General features: G+C 41.9%; 1 protein-coding gene across 13 annotated transcripts in view; it reads left to right on the forward strand.

Moving 5' to 3' along the window:
- LOC136632264 (protein CEPU-1-like) overlaps positions 1-16,180 on the forward strand; it is a 659,300-nt gene that overhangs the window by 378,508 nt on the left and 264,612 nt on the right. For 11 of the 13 annotated variants that reach the window (XM_066607019.1, XM_066607021.1, XM_066607025.1 and 8 more), the window contains exon 2: positions 8,528-8,612. In XM_066607019.1, coding sequence (XP_066463116.1) covers positions 8,528-8,612 — 85 coding nt within the window. Of the gene's footprint in view, positions 1-8,181; positions 8,201-8,296; positions 8,402-8,527; positions 8,613-16,180 lie in introns of those variants that run through there. The other 2 variants (XM_066607024.1, XM_066607023.1) reach the window with 2 other exon arrangements.

Here is a 16,180-nt window from a genome sequence, read left to right on the forward strand (position 1 = left end):
AGTGGCTCAATTTTCTCTTATTATTGTTAGTATTTTTTGCTTCTCATTCTAATTAGTGGTTCCTTGCTTATTATTATAATGATGACTTCATCCTCTTTTTTTATTAGAATGAGTGACTTGTACTATTTTTTTAGTGCAGTAACAGTCACAGCCAGTCAGTCTGGGTGGCGCTATGCAATGTTGTCATGGTTATTTGTATCATGATTCATGTATTATTGTATGCTGTAGTGCTGCACCTGATCTGTCTCAATGTCATCACCTGTCACTATATAACAGTTTCTATTGAGGGGTTTCACGCCCCTGATGGCTGGAAGGTTTGGCCCCAGAATTGATGACGCTAGTTGCCATTGTCTTGGGAAAAGGTTTCCATGTGAAAGAATCAGGACAGAGGAGAGAATGGGGTCACTGTCCAGCCCTCCGCTCGGAGCCTATACTGCAGATCCGGCACAAAATCCAGGACGAAAGAGCGGTGTGAACATAACGGCAGACAAGTGGATCGTGATCTGCTTTACATCTTCTGCCAAGTGATTATCTATTAATTGTGACAAGAGGAAGCATAATAAAGTGAATTAGACTCGTCACTTGTCAGCCGCTGCTCCGTGTCAGTCCTGGTGACTCAATTCTGGAAGGTTAACAGTTCTCAGGAGCCAATATTAGATTCCTAGCTTGGTGAGGAGGCAAATTGTTCCCCATTAACCCTTGCTGCTCTGCTCCACCCCCTTGTTTGTCATTTTTCTTCATGACAGGTAGAGGAAACCTCACAAGCATCGTCATCTTTAGTCATTGTTTGGTCATTACACATATATAGCAAAAGTCACTGCCATCACTTAGCCACCCCCACAGACTAACCAGACAAAGGCAGCGGAACGCCGCCAAAGATCGCTGTTTTCCATGTGTACCATTTCCCTATAGGGAATCATTGGCCATCCGCGGTCCATTAAATTGATTTTTCCACCAGTGGATGGCATTTTAAAAGAATTGCGTTTTTCACGGACAAGTCTCCTAAAGCAGCTGGCAGCCTACCCGTTGTCGGCTCCCCCTTCACCTCCATCTTTACTTTTGGCCTCCAGGTTGTAGCCATATTGAACATTGTGACTCCAACAAAAAGCACTTACTCCTCAGGTGAAGCCGCAATACTGTTACAGCAAATAGTTTTCCCTTCTTCTACTCTTTATATAATATGGGCTGTACTAGGAGAGCAAGAGTTAACCCAGACAAGCGACATTTCATTAGACTGTAATAAGACGGTTATGGCATGGCGGAGACATTACAGAACATTAACAAGGAGTATTAATGGCAGGATAAGCGCGGCAGGCCTGTGTACCCGTGAACTGCTACTCTGTTTATCCCCCATTAATAAGCTTTCAATAATCCGCCGCTATTTATGTGCCATAAATAAGCTCCACGGCTCTCTCCACTCATTTATTTCCCAGCCTGTCAGTTTGGCAAAGGGACGATTCGCATCGCCTTAAAGTGACACTGTGGTAATTATCGTAGAAGCCGTTGCTGGTGACGGAGGGGAGTAGAGCTGGAGGGGGGTCCCCAAGAGGAATCCGCTGATTGAGGAAGGTTCTCAATGTTACTCTTCCACCACTTCACACACTTAATTACAATGTTACCCCCACAATGTATGAGGGCCAATAACTATGCTAATTGTGGTGTAATAGTGGCAGGGGAGATACTTATTATATTACAGCCCCAGAACATCAAACAAGTTAATCATTGCCCTGCAGGAGCGCTCTACACATTTCCTTCAAGGAGACCTACAAGCCCCATCATTCCTCATCCACTAGCCTGAATTCTGGAGTCTCTTCTAATGAACATAAAGAATAAACCCAGTCCAGTGTCTATCATTAAGTGAGAGCAGCACCTCCGTTCAGTGTCTGCGCTCTTCTGTACACCTGTGCCCAGTCACTGCCCTCTTCTGTGCATCTGTGCCCAGTCACTGCCCTCTTCTGTGCATCTGTGCCCAGTCACTGCCCTCTTCTGTGCATCTGTGCCCAGTCACTGCCCTCTTCTGTGCATCTGTGCCAAGTCACTGCCCTCTTCTGTACACCTGTGCCCAGTCACTGCCCTCTTCTGTACACTTCTGCCGAGTCACTCCCCTCTTCTGTACACCTGTGCTTAGTCACTGCCCTCTTCTGTACACCTGTGCTTAGTCACTGCCCTCTTCTGTACAACTGTGCCTAGTCGCTGTTCCCTTTTATACACCTGTGCTCAGTCACTGCCCTCTTCTGTACACCTGTGCCCACTTGCTGTTCTCTTTCATATACCTGTGCTGTTGCTGCCCTCTGCACCTGTACCCAGTTGCTGTTCTCTTTTATACGCCTGTGCCCAGTTGCTGCCCTCTGCACCTGTGCCCAGTCACTGCCCTCTTCTGTACACCTATGCCCAGTCGCTGCCCTCTGTACATCTGTGCCCACTGACTGCCACCTTTTGTACACTTATGTCCAGTTGCTGCCCTCTACACCTGTGCCCAGCTGCTGCACTCTTCTGTACTCTTGTGCCCAGTTACTGCCCTCTTTTGTACACCTATGCCCAGTTGCTGCCCTCTGCACCTATGCTCAGACACTGCCATCTGTTCACCCATGCCCACATATACAGGCGTTGAGCAGAGGTTGAGTTCCCCTTTAAGACGAGGACAGATCCCCTCCACCTTGTGGAGGAGCGGTGATGCTGCTGTCACTGTTCTATACATCATACAAAATGAATACAGCACAAAATGCCATTTTTCTGAAAATGATGAGTCCTGTGAATTCAGGGCAGAGTCTATAAATCCAAGATGGCATAAACATAACCCGTCCTTCACCAGTGAACGGCGCCTCAAGAAAACGAATCAAAATATGTATCTGTGTGACTGGCCCCTTATATAATGTGTGCGATGATACATTAAACACGCATGAAGAAGTGTGCCCAAAGGTATGCCATGTTATGCATTCCTGTATGATTTTTAAATGTATGTGTTTCTATACGTCTGTTTTTACGTGAAAAATATAAGTTTTTTCACGCTAAACTCTTTTTTTCTAAATAGAGTGGTGTATTTTTTTTCTTTAAAGCATTTGATACAAAGGTATACATTAAATGTTTGGAACCGTACGGTATATGTTGCCATACTTTGCTGGTGGGACAGAAAAGAGTTGTATGCTACGCTTTTTATGCTATGAAAAAACGTATGCAAACGTAAGAGAGGTCAGACGTAGGCAAACGTATGCAAACGTAAGAGAGGTCAGACGTAGTCAAACGTAAGAGAGGTCAGACGTAGTCAAACGTAGGCACTTTTTAAGTAAGTTTCAGCAATTCTAGTCCATGCGTATGACGAGCAATATGTTTTAAAAATGGTATTGTATAAAATGTATATGGCTGACAGGTGGTAAAATTGTAATGAGAACAGCCCCACTAAGGACTGCAGTAAGGGAGCTTGTCCCCATTCTAGGTCGCTGTATCTGTATCACTGGATGCATCTAGCAGTATCACTATAGACTACTCTATATAGGACACTATCTGTATGACACTATATGTATATACCATTATCACTATAGACTACTCTATATAGAGCACTATCTGTATGACTCTATATGTATATACCATTATCACTATAGACTACTCTATATAGGACACTATCTGTATGACACTATATGTATATACCATTATCACTATAGACTACTCTGTATAGGACACTATCTGTATGACACTACATGTATATACCATTATCACTATAGACTACTCTATATAGGACACTCTCTGTATGACACTATATGTATATACCATTATCACTAGAGACTACTCTATATAGGACACTATCTGTATGACACTACATGTATATACCATTATCACTATAGACTACTCTATATAGGACACTATCTGTATGACACTATATGTATATACCATTATCACTATAGACTACCCTGTATAGAGCACTCTTTGTATGACACTACATGTATATACCATTATCACTATAGACTACTCTATATAGGACACAATCTGTATGACACTATATGTATATACCATTATCACTATAGACTACTCTATATAGGACACTATCTGTATGACACTATATGTATATACCATTATCACTATAGACTACTCTGTATAGAACACTATCTGTATGACACTATATGTATATACCATTATCACTATAGACTACTCTGTATAGAACACTATCTGTATGACACTATATGTATATACCATTATCACTATAGACTATTCTATATAGAGCACTCTCTGTATGACACTACATGTATATACCATTATCACTATAGACTACTCTATATAGGACACTATCTGTATGACACTATATGTATATACCATTATCACTATAGACTTCTCTATATAGGACACTATCTGTATGACACTACATGTATATACCATTATCACTATAGACTACTCTATATAGGACACTCTCTGTATGACACTATATGTATATACCATTATCACTAGAGACTACTCTATATAGGACACTATCTGTATGACACTACATGTATATACCATTATCACTATAGACTACTCTATATAGGACACTATCTGTATGACACTATATGTATATACCATTATCACTATAGACTACCCTGTATAGAGCACTATCTGTATGACACTATATGTATATACCATTATCACTATAGACTACCCTGTATAGAGCACTCTTTGTATGACACTACATGTATATACCATTATCACTATAGACTACTCTATATAGGACACAATCTGTATGACACTATATGTATATACCATTATCACTATAGACTACTCTATATAGGACACTATCTGTATGACACTATATGTATATACCATTATCACTATAGACTACTCTGTATAGAACACTATCTGTATGACACTATATGTATATACCATTATCACTATAGACTACTCTGTATAGAACACTATCTGTATGACACTATATGTATATACCATTATCACTATAGACTATTCTATATAGAGCACTCTCTGTATGACACTACATGTATATACCATTATCACTATAGACTACTCTATATAGAGCACTATCTGTATGACACTATATGTATATATCATTATCACTATAGACTACTCTATATAGGACACTATCTGTATGACACTATATGTATATACCATTATCACTATAGACTACCCTGTATAGAGCACTATCTGTATGACACTATATGTATATACCATTATCACTATAGACTACTCTATATAGGGCACTATCTGTATGACACTACATGTATATACCATTATCACTATAGACTACTCTGTATAGAACACTATCTGTATGACACTATATGTATATACCATTATCACTATAGACTATTCTATATAGAGCACTCTCTGTATGACACTACATGTATATACCATTATCACTATAGACTACTCTATATAGAGCACTATCTGTATGACACTATATGTATATATCATTATCACTATAGACTACTCTATATAGGACACTATCTGTATGACACTATATGTATATACCATTATCACTATAGACTACCCTGTATAGAGCACTATCTGTATGACACTATATGTATATACCATTATCACTATAGACTACTCTATATAGAGCACTATCTGTATGACACTATATGTATATACCATTATCACTATAGACTACTCTATATAGGGCACTATCTGTATGACACTATATGTATATACCATTATCACTATAGACTACTCTATATAGAGCACTATCTGTATGACACTATATGTATATACCATTATCACTATAGACTACTCTATATAGGGCACTATCTGTATGACACTATATGTATATACCATTATCACTATAGACTACCCTGTATAGAGCACTATCTGTATGACACTATATGTATATACCATTATCACTATAGACTACCCTGTATAGAGCACTATCTGTATGACACTATATGTATATACCATTATCACTATAGACTACCCTGTATAGAACACTCTCTGTATGACACTATATGTATATACCATTATCACTATAGGCTACTCTATATAGGACACTATCTGTATGACACTATATGTATATACCATTATCACTATAGACTACTCTGTATAGAGCACTATCTGTATGACACTATATATATATATACCATTATCACTATAGACTACTCTATATAGGACACTATCTGTATGACACTATATGTATATACCATTATCACTATAGACTACTCTATATAGGACACTATCTGTATGACACTATATGTATCATTATCACTATAGACTACTCTATATAGGGCACTATCTGTATGACACTATATGTATATACCATTATCACTATAGACTACTCTGTATAGAGCACTATCTGTATGACACTATATATATATACCATTATCACTATAGACTACTCTATATAGGACACTATCTGTATGACACTACATGTATATACCATTATCACTATAGACTACTCTATATAGGACACTATCTGTATGACACTATATGTATATACCATTATCACTATAGACTACTCTATATAGGACACTATCTGTATGACACTATATGTATATACCATTATCACTATAGACTACTCTGTATAGAACACTATCTGTATGACACTATATGTATATACCATTATCACTATAGACTACTCTGTATAGAACACTATCTGTATGACACTATATGTATATACCATTATCACTATAGACTATTCTATATAGAGCACTCTCTGTATGACACTACATGTATATACCATTATCACTATAGACTACTCTATATAGAGCACTATCTGTATGACACTATATGTATATACCATTATCACTATAGACTACCCTGTATAGAGCACTATCTGTATGACACTATATGTATATACCATTATCACTGTAGACTACTCTATATAGGGCACTATCTGTATGACACTACATGTATATACCATTATCACTATAGACTACTCTGTATAGAACACTATCTGTATGACACTATATGTATATACCATTATCACTATAGACTACTCTATATAGGACACTATCTGTATGACACTATATGTATATACCATTATCACTATAGACTACTCTATATAGGGCACTATCTGTATGACACTATATGTATATACCATTATCACTATAGACTACTCTATATAGGACACTATCTGTATGACACTATATGTATATACCATTATCACTATAGACTACTCTATATAGAGCACTATCTGTATGACACTATATGTATATACCATTATCACTATAGACTATTCTATATAGAGCACTCTCTGTATGACACTACATGTATATACCATTATCACTATAGACTACTCTATATAGAGCACTATCTGTATGACACTATATGTATATACCATTATCACTATAGACTACCCTGTATAGAGCACTATCTGTATGACACTATATGTATATACCATTATCACTATAGACTACTCTATATAGAGCACTATCTGTATGACACTATATGTATATACCATTATCACTATAGACTACTCTATATAGGGCACTATCTGTATGACACTATATGTATATACCATTATCACTATAGACTACCCTGTATAGAGCACTATCTGTATGACACTATATGTATATACCATTATCACTATAGACTACCCTGTATAGAGCACTATCTGTATGACACTATATGTATATACCATTATCACTATAGACTACCCTGTATAGAACACTATCTGTATGACACTATATGTATATACCATTATCACTATAGACTACCCTGTATAGAACACTCTCTGTATGACACTATATGTATATACCATTATCACTATAGACTACTCTATATAGGACACTATCTGTATGACACTATATATATATACCATTATCACTATAGACTACTCTATATAGGACACTATCTGTATGACACTACATGTATATACCATTATCACTATAGGCTACTCTATATAGGACACTATCTCTATGACACTATATGTATATACCATTATCACTATAGACTACTCTATATAGGACACTATTTGTCTGACACACATATATTATATATACACACACACCATTATAACTATAGACTGTATAGAGCACTGTATCTGCCTGACACTATATGTATATAACATGATCACCATATATATTCTCGGTACAGACCACTATATACTATTCTATATGTCCTCCTCCCCGTCTCTATATGGCAGGGCTGCTCCTATATCTCTACAGTATAGGGCACTAGATCTTGCTGCCACTAGCTGCCTGTATGTATGGCACTGTATCCCTCCGCAGACACAAGGCAGGACCCTCGGGGGGCAGGTAGGGGTGCAGGGGCCCCGGACCCTCAGGAGCTACAGGTGAGGAGCAGAAGGAGGGGAGCACAGAGAGGAGGAGACGGAGGAGGGTCAGTCAGGCGGTGGCGACGGGGAGAGGAGGAGGAGGCGGCGGGAGCGCAGAGCAGGCAGAGCCCCTCAGTCACACACAGTCCCCGGCAGTCAGTGAGCGGCTGCCGGAGACATGTAGCAGGAAGAGCCCCGGGGGCCCCTGGTGCTGCTGTTGTCGGTGTCAGCTGCGCTGTGTCTGGTTGTCGGCGGGCGGGGGAGGGGGCAGGATGATGGGGGTCGTCGCCCCCTGGAGGTGGCTGCTCGCCCTGTGTCTCAGGCTGCTCTTTCTTGTGCCCGCAGGAGTGCCGGTGCGGAGCGGGGACGCCGGCTTTCCCAAAGCCATGGACAACGTGACGGTGCGGCAGGGGGACAGCGCCATCCTCAGGTAAGGGGGTGACATATAAGGGGTCATTCTATATGTGCATTGTATGTTACATGTGTATCACACACCTCTGCAGGTTGGGTAATATGGTTGTGTGTCTGGGGATATATATACTTATACACTGGACCTGCACTTCTGGAGGTCTGGCTATACAGGTGTATGGTAATATAAGTATATATTGTATACTTCTGGTTGTATAGAGGCAGGAGGGTCAATATTATATAAGTATTATATATGTAACATATACTTCTAGCTGTACAGTGGGGCGAGGGTCTCCGGCAATATTATAGAAGTATTATATATGTAACATATACTTCTAGCTGTACAGTGGGGCGAGGGTCTCCGGCAATATTATATAATATATGTAACATATACTTCTGGCTGTACAGTGGGGCGAGGGTTGCCAACCTGAATTTTTAGTTTTCCTGCACAACTTATCCAAAAATGACTGACCGCTAACATTTTTTACAAATACGTCAAAAACCGCATTGAATGCTAAAGACTATAAGTGCTACATGTTTGTAGGTCAGATACAGACATAACTACCAGCACTTGTTGGAAACTGTGTAATAACCTGTACAAGTACCTCCGGCCTCAAAAAAAAATCACAGATACATGTAATATTTTTCATGGACACCTGAAAACCGTGCCCTATTTCTACAGACCGTCCAGGAATCTCTGGACAGTTGGCAACCCTGAAAGGGAGTGTCTGTGGGAAAGTACATTGTATAACTATGTATTACATTATTACATATGTATCATATACCTCTGGGGTCTGGCTGTTTAGGGGGGCAGGGTCGGTAGGGATATTACATATGTACAGTGTATAGGTATGCTATATGTGTATTATATACCTCTGAAGGTCTGGCTATATGGAAAGGTGGGTCTGTGGTGATATAACATACTCCTATACACTGTACATACATATGTGTACTACACCTTTTGGAGGTCTGATTGTATAGAGAGGACAGGGTGTGTTGTGATCTACAAGTACACCGTATATGTGTATTATATACCTTCTGGAGGTCTGGCTTTAGAGAATGGGGGGCGTGGTGATATAAATGTACAGTGTATAAGTATATGCTATATGTGTATCATATACTTCTGAGGGTTTGGCTGTATAGATGGGACAGTGCCTGTAGTGATGTATAAGTACCGTCTATGTTATATGTGTATTATATACTTTTGAAAGTTTGGCTGTATAGAGGGGGCGTCTGTGGTGATTAAAAAGAACAATGTATAAGTTTATATTATATGTGTATCATACGCATCTGAAAGTCTGGCTGTTTAGAATGGACAGGGTCTGTGGTGATATTATGTGTACAATGTATAAGTGTATGCTATATGTGCATTATATACCTCTGGAGGTATAGATAGGGCAGGTTCTGTGGAGATATTAAATAAGCACAGTTTATAAGTATATGCTATGTGTGTATTATATATGAGGTTGGATGATATATTGTATTGGAGTCTTTATCCCCCCCCCCCCCCCCCCTATACGCACAATAATCATCAAGAAAATCAAGCTGATACCAGAAAATACAATCTAAAAAGTGCTATTAAGCAAGGCAGACCCCATGTGAAGAAGGCGCTATGTTATAAGCATAATATATAAGGCCATACATTAGTCAAGTAATAGCGTCATATAGTGCCCAAGTAATATAAATGCAGGGCCAAATTCATATTGTCCCTTATAAAGTGCTGAGATCCCTCCATATACAGTACTTCCATATTAAAGAGGCCAAGCACATTGAATAAGATGGAACAGGAAGGTTATGATAAGACGTATACCGTACAGTTCTACCTGTTCTTGTGGAGCTGTGGATGATCTTCCTCCATGTGGCTGTTCCTCTTAGCCAATTTCCTGTCAGACGTAGACGATGGACTTTCCTGCTTTGTAGCTCTCCTATCCCAAGCTAGAAGTAGTGAGAGTCCTCTGCGGGATTCTTGACAGAGCAGTGGAGTTGGAGTCGTCGTCTTCTCTATAAAAGAGCATGTGGGTAGCTGACATATAAAAGGTTAGCGGCTTCCTCCGTAAACTGACAGGTCATCAGTCCCTGCTTGCCGCTCCTTCTGCAGCAATGTACTGTACAGCTGTCAGCCACTCTCACTAATTGTTACAGAGATAGCGCCCCCTTTATGTGAGAAGGGTGTTGAGCCCTGCGCAGCCACACAGGTCACATGCCCCTAAGGCGAGCCCTGATGTAGACCTCTGGGGTCTAGCTGTATAGAGGGGACATGGGCTGTGATGATATTATAGAAGTACAATGTATGCATGTACGTTATATATTGGAGGTCTGGCTGTATGGGGAGGCAGTTTGTGGTGATATTATATATCTATAGTGCATGCTATAGAACCACGGGCAGCATGAGCCTGAGGCAGGGATGCCTGTTGCCCCATGGAGTGTTTTAGAATGAATACACTTTGAAGTTTGATTCAGAGGTGAAGTCCGAGTCACGGGGGCGGGCCGCTCCGGCCTCTCCCCACCTTCATCATGTAGACTGACAGCTCTCTCCCCTTTGGTGTGTATGGAGAGGGGCTGTCAGTCTTCATGTAGCGGGCAGAAGGAGCCAATACCGTCCGCCCCCGTGACTCTGAGCAAATCTGAGTCAAACTTCAAAGTGTATTTATTCTAAAACACTTCAACCTTTCAGAATAAAACCTCTACGGGGGCAACAGACGTCCCTGTCTCGGGCTCATGCTACCCGTGAATCTGATGACAGAATCCCTTTAAGACTTGGTTGTACAGACGAGGCCGGTGCTGTGTGATATGTACCGTATTTTCTGGTGTATAAGACGACCTTTTAACCCTGAAAAATCTGCTCTGCAGTTGGGGGTTGTCTTATACGGCTGTTGTCGGGGGGTATACAGTGTCCGGAAAAAAAAAAGAATACTCACCTCCCGCGGCGCTGCTGCAGGCTGTCGCTCTCCCAAGCACGCCAGCAGAGCATTGCTTTCTGCAAACGGAGCTTGAATGCCCCGCCTCCAGAAAGCTAATGCTCTGATTGGCTAACTTAGTCTGGCGTTAGCCAATCACAGCCATTCAATAATGTCATGAATGGCTGTGATTGGCTAACACCAGACTAAGTTAGCCAATCAGAGCATTAGCTTTCTGGAGGCGGGGCATTCAAGCCCCGCTTGCAGAAAGCAATGCTCTGCCAGCGTGCACGGGGGAGCAACAGCCTGCAGCAGCGCCGCGGGAGGTGAGTATTGATTTTTCTTTTTTTCACACTGTATTCCTGGCATATAAGACGAAAAGTCGGGGGTCGTCTTATATGGCTCATATGGCTCTGATTAGTTCTCGAGCGCTGATCAGACGTTCTATGCAGCACGCAATGAACCAATGCAATGGCTGTAATTGGTTTATCGAGCACTGCATTGATTGGCTGAGTAGCGCTCGAGAACCAGCCACAGCCATCATGTTGTGGAGGTGGGATTTATGAATTGGCCAATCAATGCCACGGCTCAGCAAATTCATAAACCCCACCTCCACAATGCGATGGCTGTGATTCGGTTCTTCGACCGCTGCTCAGCCAATCAATGCAGCGCTTGATGAACCAATCACAGGCATCGTCTTGTGGATTTATGAATTGGCTGAGGCGCGGCATTGATTGGCCAATTCATAAATCCCGCCTCCACATCGCGATGGCTGTGATTGGTTCTTAAGTGCTACTCAGCCCATCAATGCAGCACTCGATGAACCAATCACAGCTATCACATTGGTTCATGGAACGCTGCAATGATTGGTTCTCAAGCGCTGCTCAGCCAATCAGAGCCATCGCTTCCTTATGGCGGGATTCATGAATCCCATAACCAGAAAGCGATCTTCTGTGGGCGGCCAAGGGCTACAAGCAAGTGTGCTAAAGCTCCAGAGATGAGGACCCGGACTGCGCCTGCTAGGTAATGTATTGCTTTTTTTTCTTGCAATGCAGTTAGGGCTTATTTTCAGGGTAGGTCCTATTTTCGGAGAAACCAGGTATGGTATTTAGTGTATTATAAACCTCTGGCGTTCTAGTTGTAGTGATAGACTATACACTATACTTATATAATATGGTATTGGGGTGTGTCAGGGGTGAATACTCTCTAGTTAGAATTGTGTGATAACTTTTCTTTAGCATCATAATCCCTACAGATTGCTGCTGCTCTCAGGTAGTGGGCAGAATATACTGGAAGGTGGCTGCTGTAGTCGCTGTGAGCAGGGTCGGCCTTAGTCTAGATGGCTCCATGTGCAAACATTTTTTTTTTTTTGATGCTCCTTACCTGTCATAAGAAAAACATAATATATTGCCCTAATGAGCAGCCTGCATATATTCTTGGATGTAGGAAAATAGTAGCATGTCTGAACCAGACAGCTCAGTAAATATATATTGGACTAGTATCCAGGTCGGTGCATAAGTATTGCATTGGAATCCAGCTCAGTATAGAAATCAGTTTGCAAAGTTAGCTCAGCCCGCTGCCCTATGATTTTGCACTATGTAAAACTACATCTCCCAGTGTAACTGTAACAGGTATAATGGGGGCTGTTCCTATTTATATGGGCAGTAATCAGGAATAAGCAATCAGTAGAATGCTTGTTCACCCAATCATTGCCCAGTGTGAGCATGGAAATGGATCATTAGCCACTTGCTGACTCATTGGCTGATTGGGTCATTTATGACATCAGCAGTACATCTCCCTGTGTGAATGGAGGATGTGCTGCCGACTGTATTAATGGGGTGTTCCTATCTCGGCTTTTTGTGGCCAAAATGGAAAAACCTGGCCCCCTTTTTCCAATCACCTGTCAAAAATAGCTGAGCCCTGAAGTGTAGCGCTATTTCTGTAGCTCCTATTGAAGTGAATGAGAGCGACAGAAACAGCGTAGTGCACTGTGCTATGCCATTTCCAAAGCTCCCATTCACTTCAATGGGAGCTGCAGCAACAGCGCTGTGCTGAACAACTCGGCTATTTTCGTAGTATAGAAGTGGTTTCCCAGCGGGGCCAAGAAAAGCCGAGATAAGAATAGTCCTTTATTGATTAATGATCTCCAAAACAGCTGGCATTGGTCTATGTAAAGACATTACATTAGTGCTGATCTCCTTGATTGGTGCTTGTTTAAAACGCCTGCCTGTTGGTCCATGTAACAGGACCTTTGGAATCCTATCACCCCTCCTTACTATGCAGACCACAGGAGTGATTACATGACTGATTAGACGCAGTCACTGGCAAAGTAAGCAATGACATTCAGTGACTCACAAGTGATGTCATCTCTAATTGGAGTTGCTCTCTTTTCTTCTCCATCTCGTTCACAGCACCATGATGACTTCTGGCTCTGTCTCTTCTCTGCAGAGTTTGCCAACCCGATGTCTTCTGCTCCTCGTTTTTGCAGCACAGTCCTACACTGTGCGCCTAAAAATAAATGTCACATACAGTGCTGCCTGAATAAAAATATGCCCCATTCTGTGCCCCCAAATAAAAATATGCCCACACTGTACAACATAAAAAAATTATATATGTATTAGAGGCAGTGTATATATGAGACAGCTTCAACTTTTATAACACACTGGGCTCAGATATAGCAACTCATCTCTTGTATACTTCTAAATAATACAGTCTAGACATGAGTCACATACCAGTTCTACACAGTGATAGTGATTACAGTGCAGTTACCTTCAGCGATCACAGATGACATTTTTTATGATTGGTGATGTTATCTGTGATTGCAGCCATCCACTTTTTCTTTGACTTTCTATTTGGGCCCAGACCACCATGAAGACTTATTTTAGACACGACTCTTCTCTACACACTTTTGCCATCATGTCACTATTCTCAATGCCCCAATTCTTGCCTCCCCATGGTAATGCCTCAAACCACTGGCGTAACTATAGGGGATGTGGTTGCCCCTTAGGGGGCCCATAAGGTCTCTCTTCTCCATATAGGGAGCCCAGTACTATGAATAAAACATTATAGTTGGGGCCCTGTTAAGGTTTTGCTTTAGGGCCCAGGAGCTTCAAGTTACGCCTCTGCGTTAAGGGGTAAAGAGAAGTTGGGGGGTCCCAAGACAAGCTGTTGCATCCGGACCCATGATCCTTTAGCTTTGTCCATGGTGCCCACCACAAGAGATAATGCCTCCTTTGTGACCCCACAGACAAATAATATCCCTTTGTGCTCCCTTCTCACAAGGTAATAATGCCCACTTAATGCCTTCCAAAAGTAATACAACCTTTGTGTCCCTTCAAAGTGATGGTGCACCTTATGGCCCCTCAAATTGATTGTGCCCTCAGCAAGTAATGGAGCACTCTCTGGGCCCCCACGAAGTAGTAGAGCATCCACTGTGCCTCCACCAACTAATGGAGCCCCCACCAAGTGATAGAGCCCTCTGGCCACTCCAGTCCATAATGTCGGCACCTCTATCAAGCAGAGCAGAAGAACCTTCATTACTCTTATCACACTGCTGCCTGACTTGCACAGCCCTTTTTTCTCCTCTTCTGGCTTCAGTTCTGTACTTGCTCAAATGTAGCAGAGAGCAGGAGACGGGGGAGAAGTAGGACCGTCAGGTGAGGCAGCAGCATGATGTGTGTGATGAAGTTTCTTCAGCTATGCTGCACGGAGGGGCAGGGGCCCAACAATGACCTCTTCTGCCTCGTATGGCTTCCTGCCCTCTTGTCAACACCCCTATCTACAAGTTGGTCAGCTCCCTGTACAACTACATGAGTCACACATGGCTAAAGTCTGCCATCGCTGGTTGTGGCACATACAACAAACTTGGTCCTAGATCCCCAGGTGCCACTTCCATCTGTATAAGCTCTCTGTCTGGTAGATTGCAGGATGCTGCTGGGTCCATGTATGAAATGTCAGCATCCTGGCGCAGGCAGTGTGATGTCGCTGCATTGCGCTGCCTACGCCGGGTCACTTACTGTGCAGACCAGAAAAGGAATGGTTACACTCTTCTGGGGATTAAGGTTCGGTTCAGTCAGCAAAAATGACTGTTTTTGGACTCTCATGGAGCATTGTTACTTCTTAAGGGGACACTTGGGTGTATTATTACCCTCAAAGGGGCACACAAATTACATAATTATTTTCAATGGACACTATTAATGTATAGACACAAAAAAGGGCACACTTGCTACGGTGCACAATGCAAATTATTACTGTCTAGGCAGTATTATTAAATTACCTAAAGGACACAAAGGGGAAATTACTTTGTGAGGGGCACACCCGTGGGTATTATTACTATGGAGGGGGGCAAAAGGAGAAATGTGCTGTGTGGGAGCACCCAGAGGGCACTGCTGTTGTATGGGACACTAAGAAGGGCACTGACAGGATCGTGATTATTGTGTGGGATCCACAGGAAGGCACTTCTATCGTGTGAAGCACTAGTTGCTTGCGCCAATTGTTTTCAGGCATGCTATCTGGCACAGTTTTTGGGGTTGCTAACAATCCTAACAATATTATTTATTTAGCAGTTGATTGCTGAGGGCATGAAGACTTGGTACATGCAGGATGTGTTGTGTGCCGCCCTCCTTGCAGCATAGCCTCTGGCCTGGCAATAGCTGCTGTTTCCTCTGCAGCTGTAGTTGGAAGCCAGGATGAT

Source organism: Eleutherodactylus coqui, chromosome 6 (genome assembly GCF_035609145.1).
Source record: "Eleutherodactylus coqui strain aEleCoq1 chromosome 6, aEleCoq1.hap1, whole genome shotgun sequence".
In the NCBI taxonomy this organism is placed as follows: domain Eukaryota; kingdom Metazoa; phylum Chordata; class Amphibia; order Anura; family Eleutherodactylidae; genus Eleutherodactylus; species Eleutherodactylus coqui.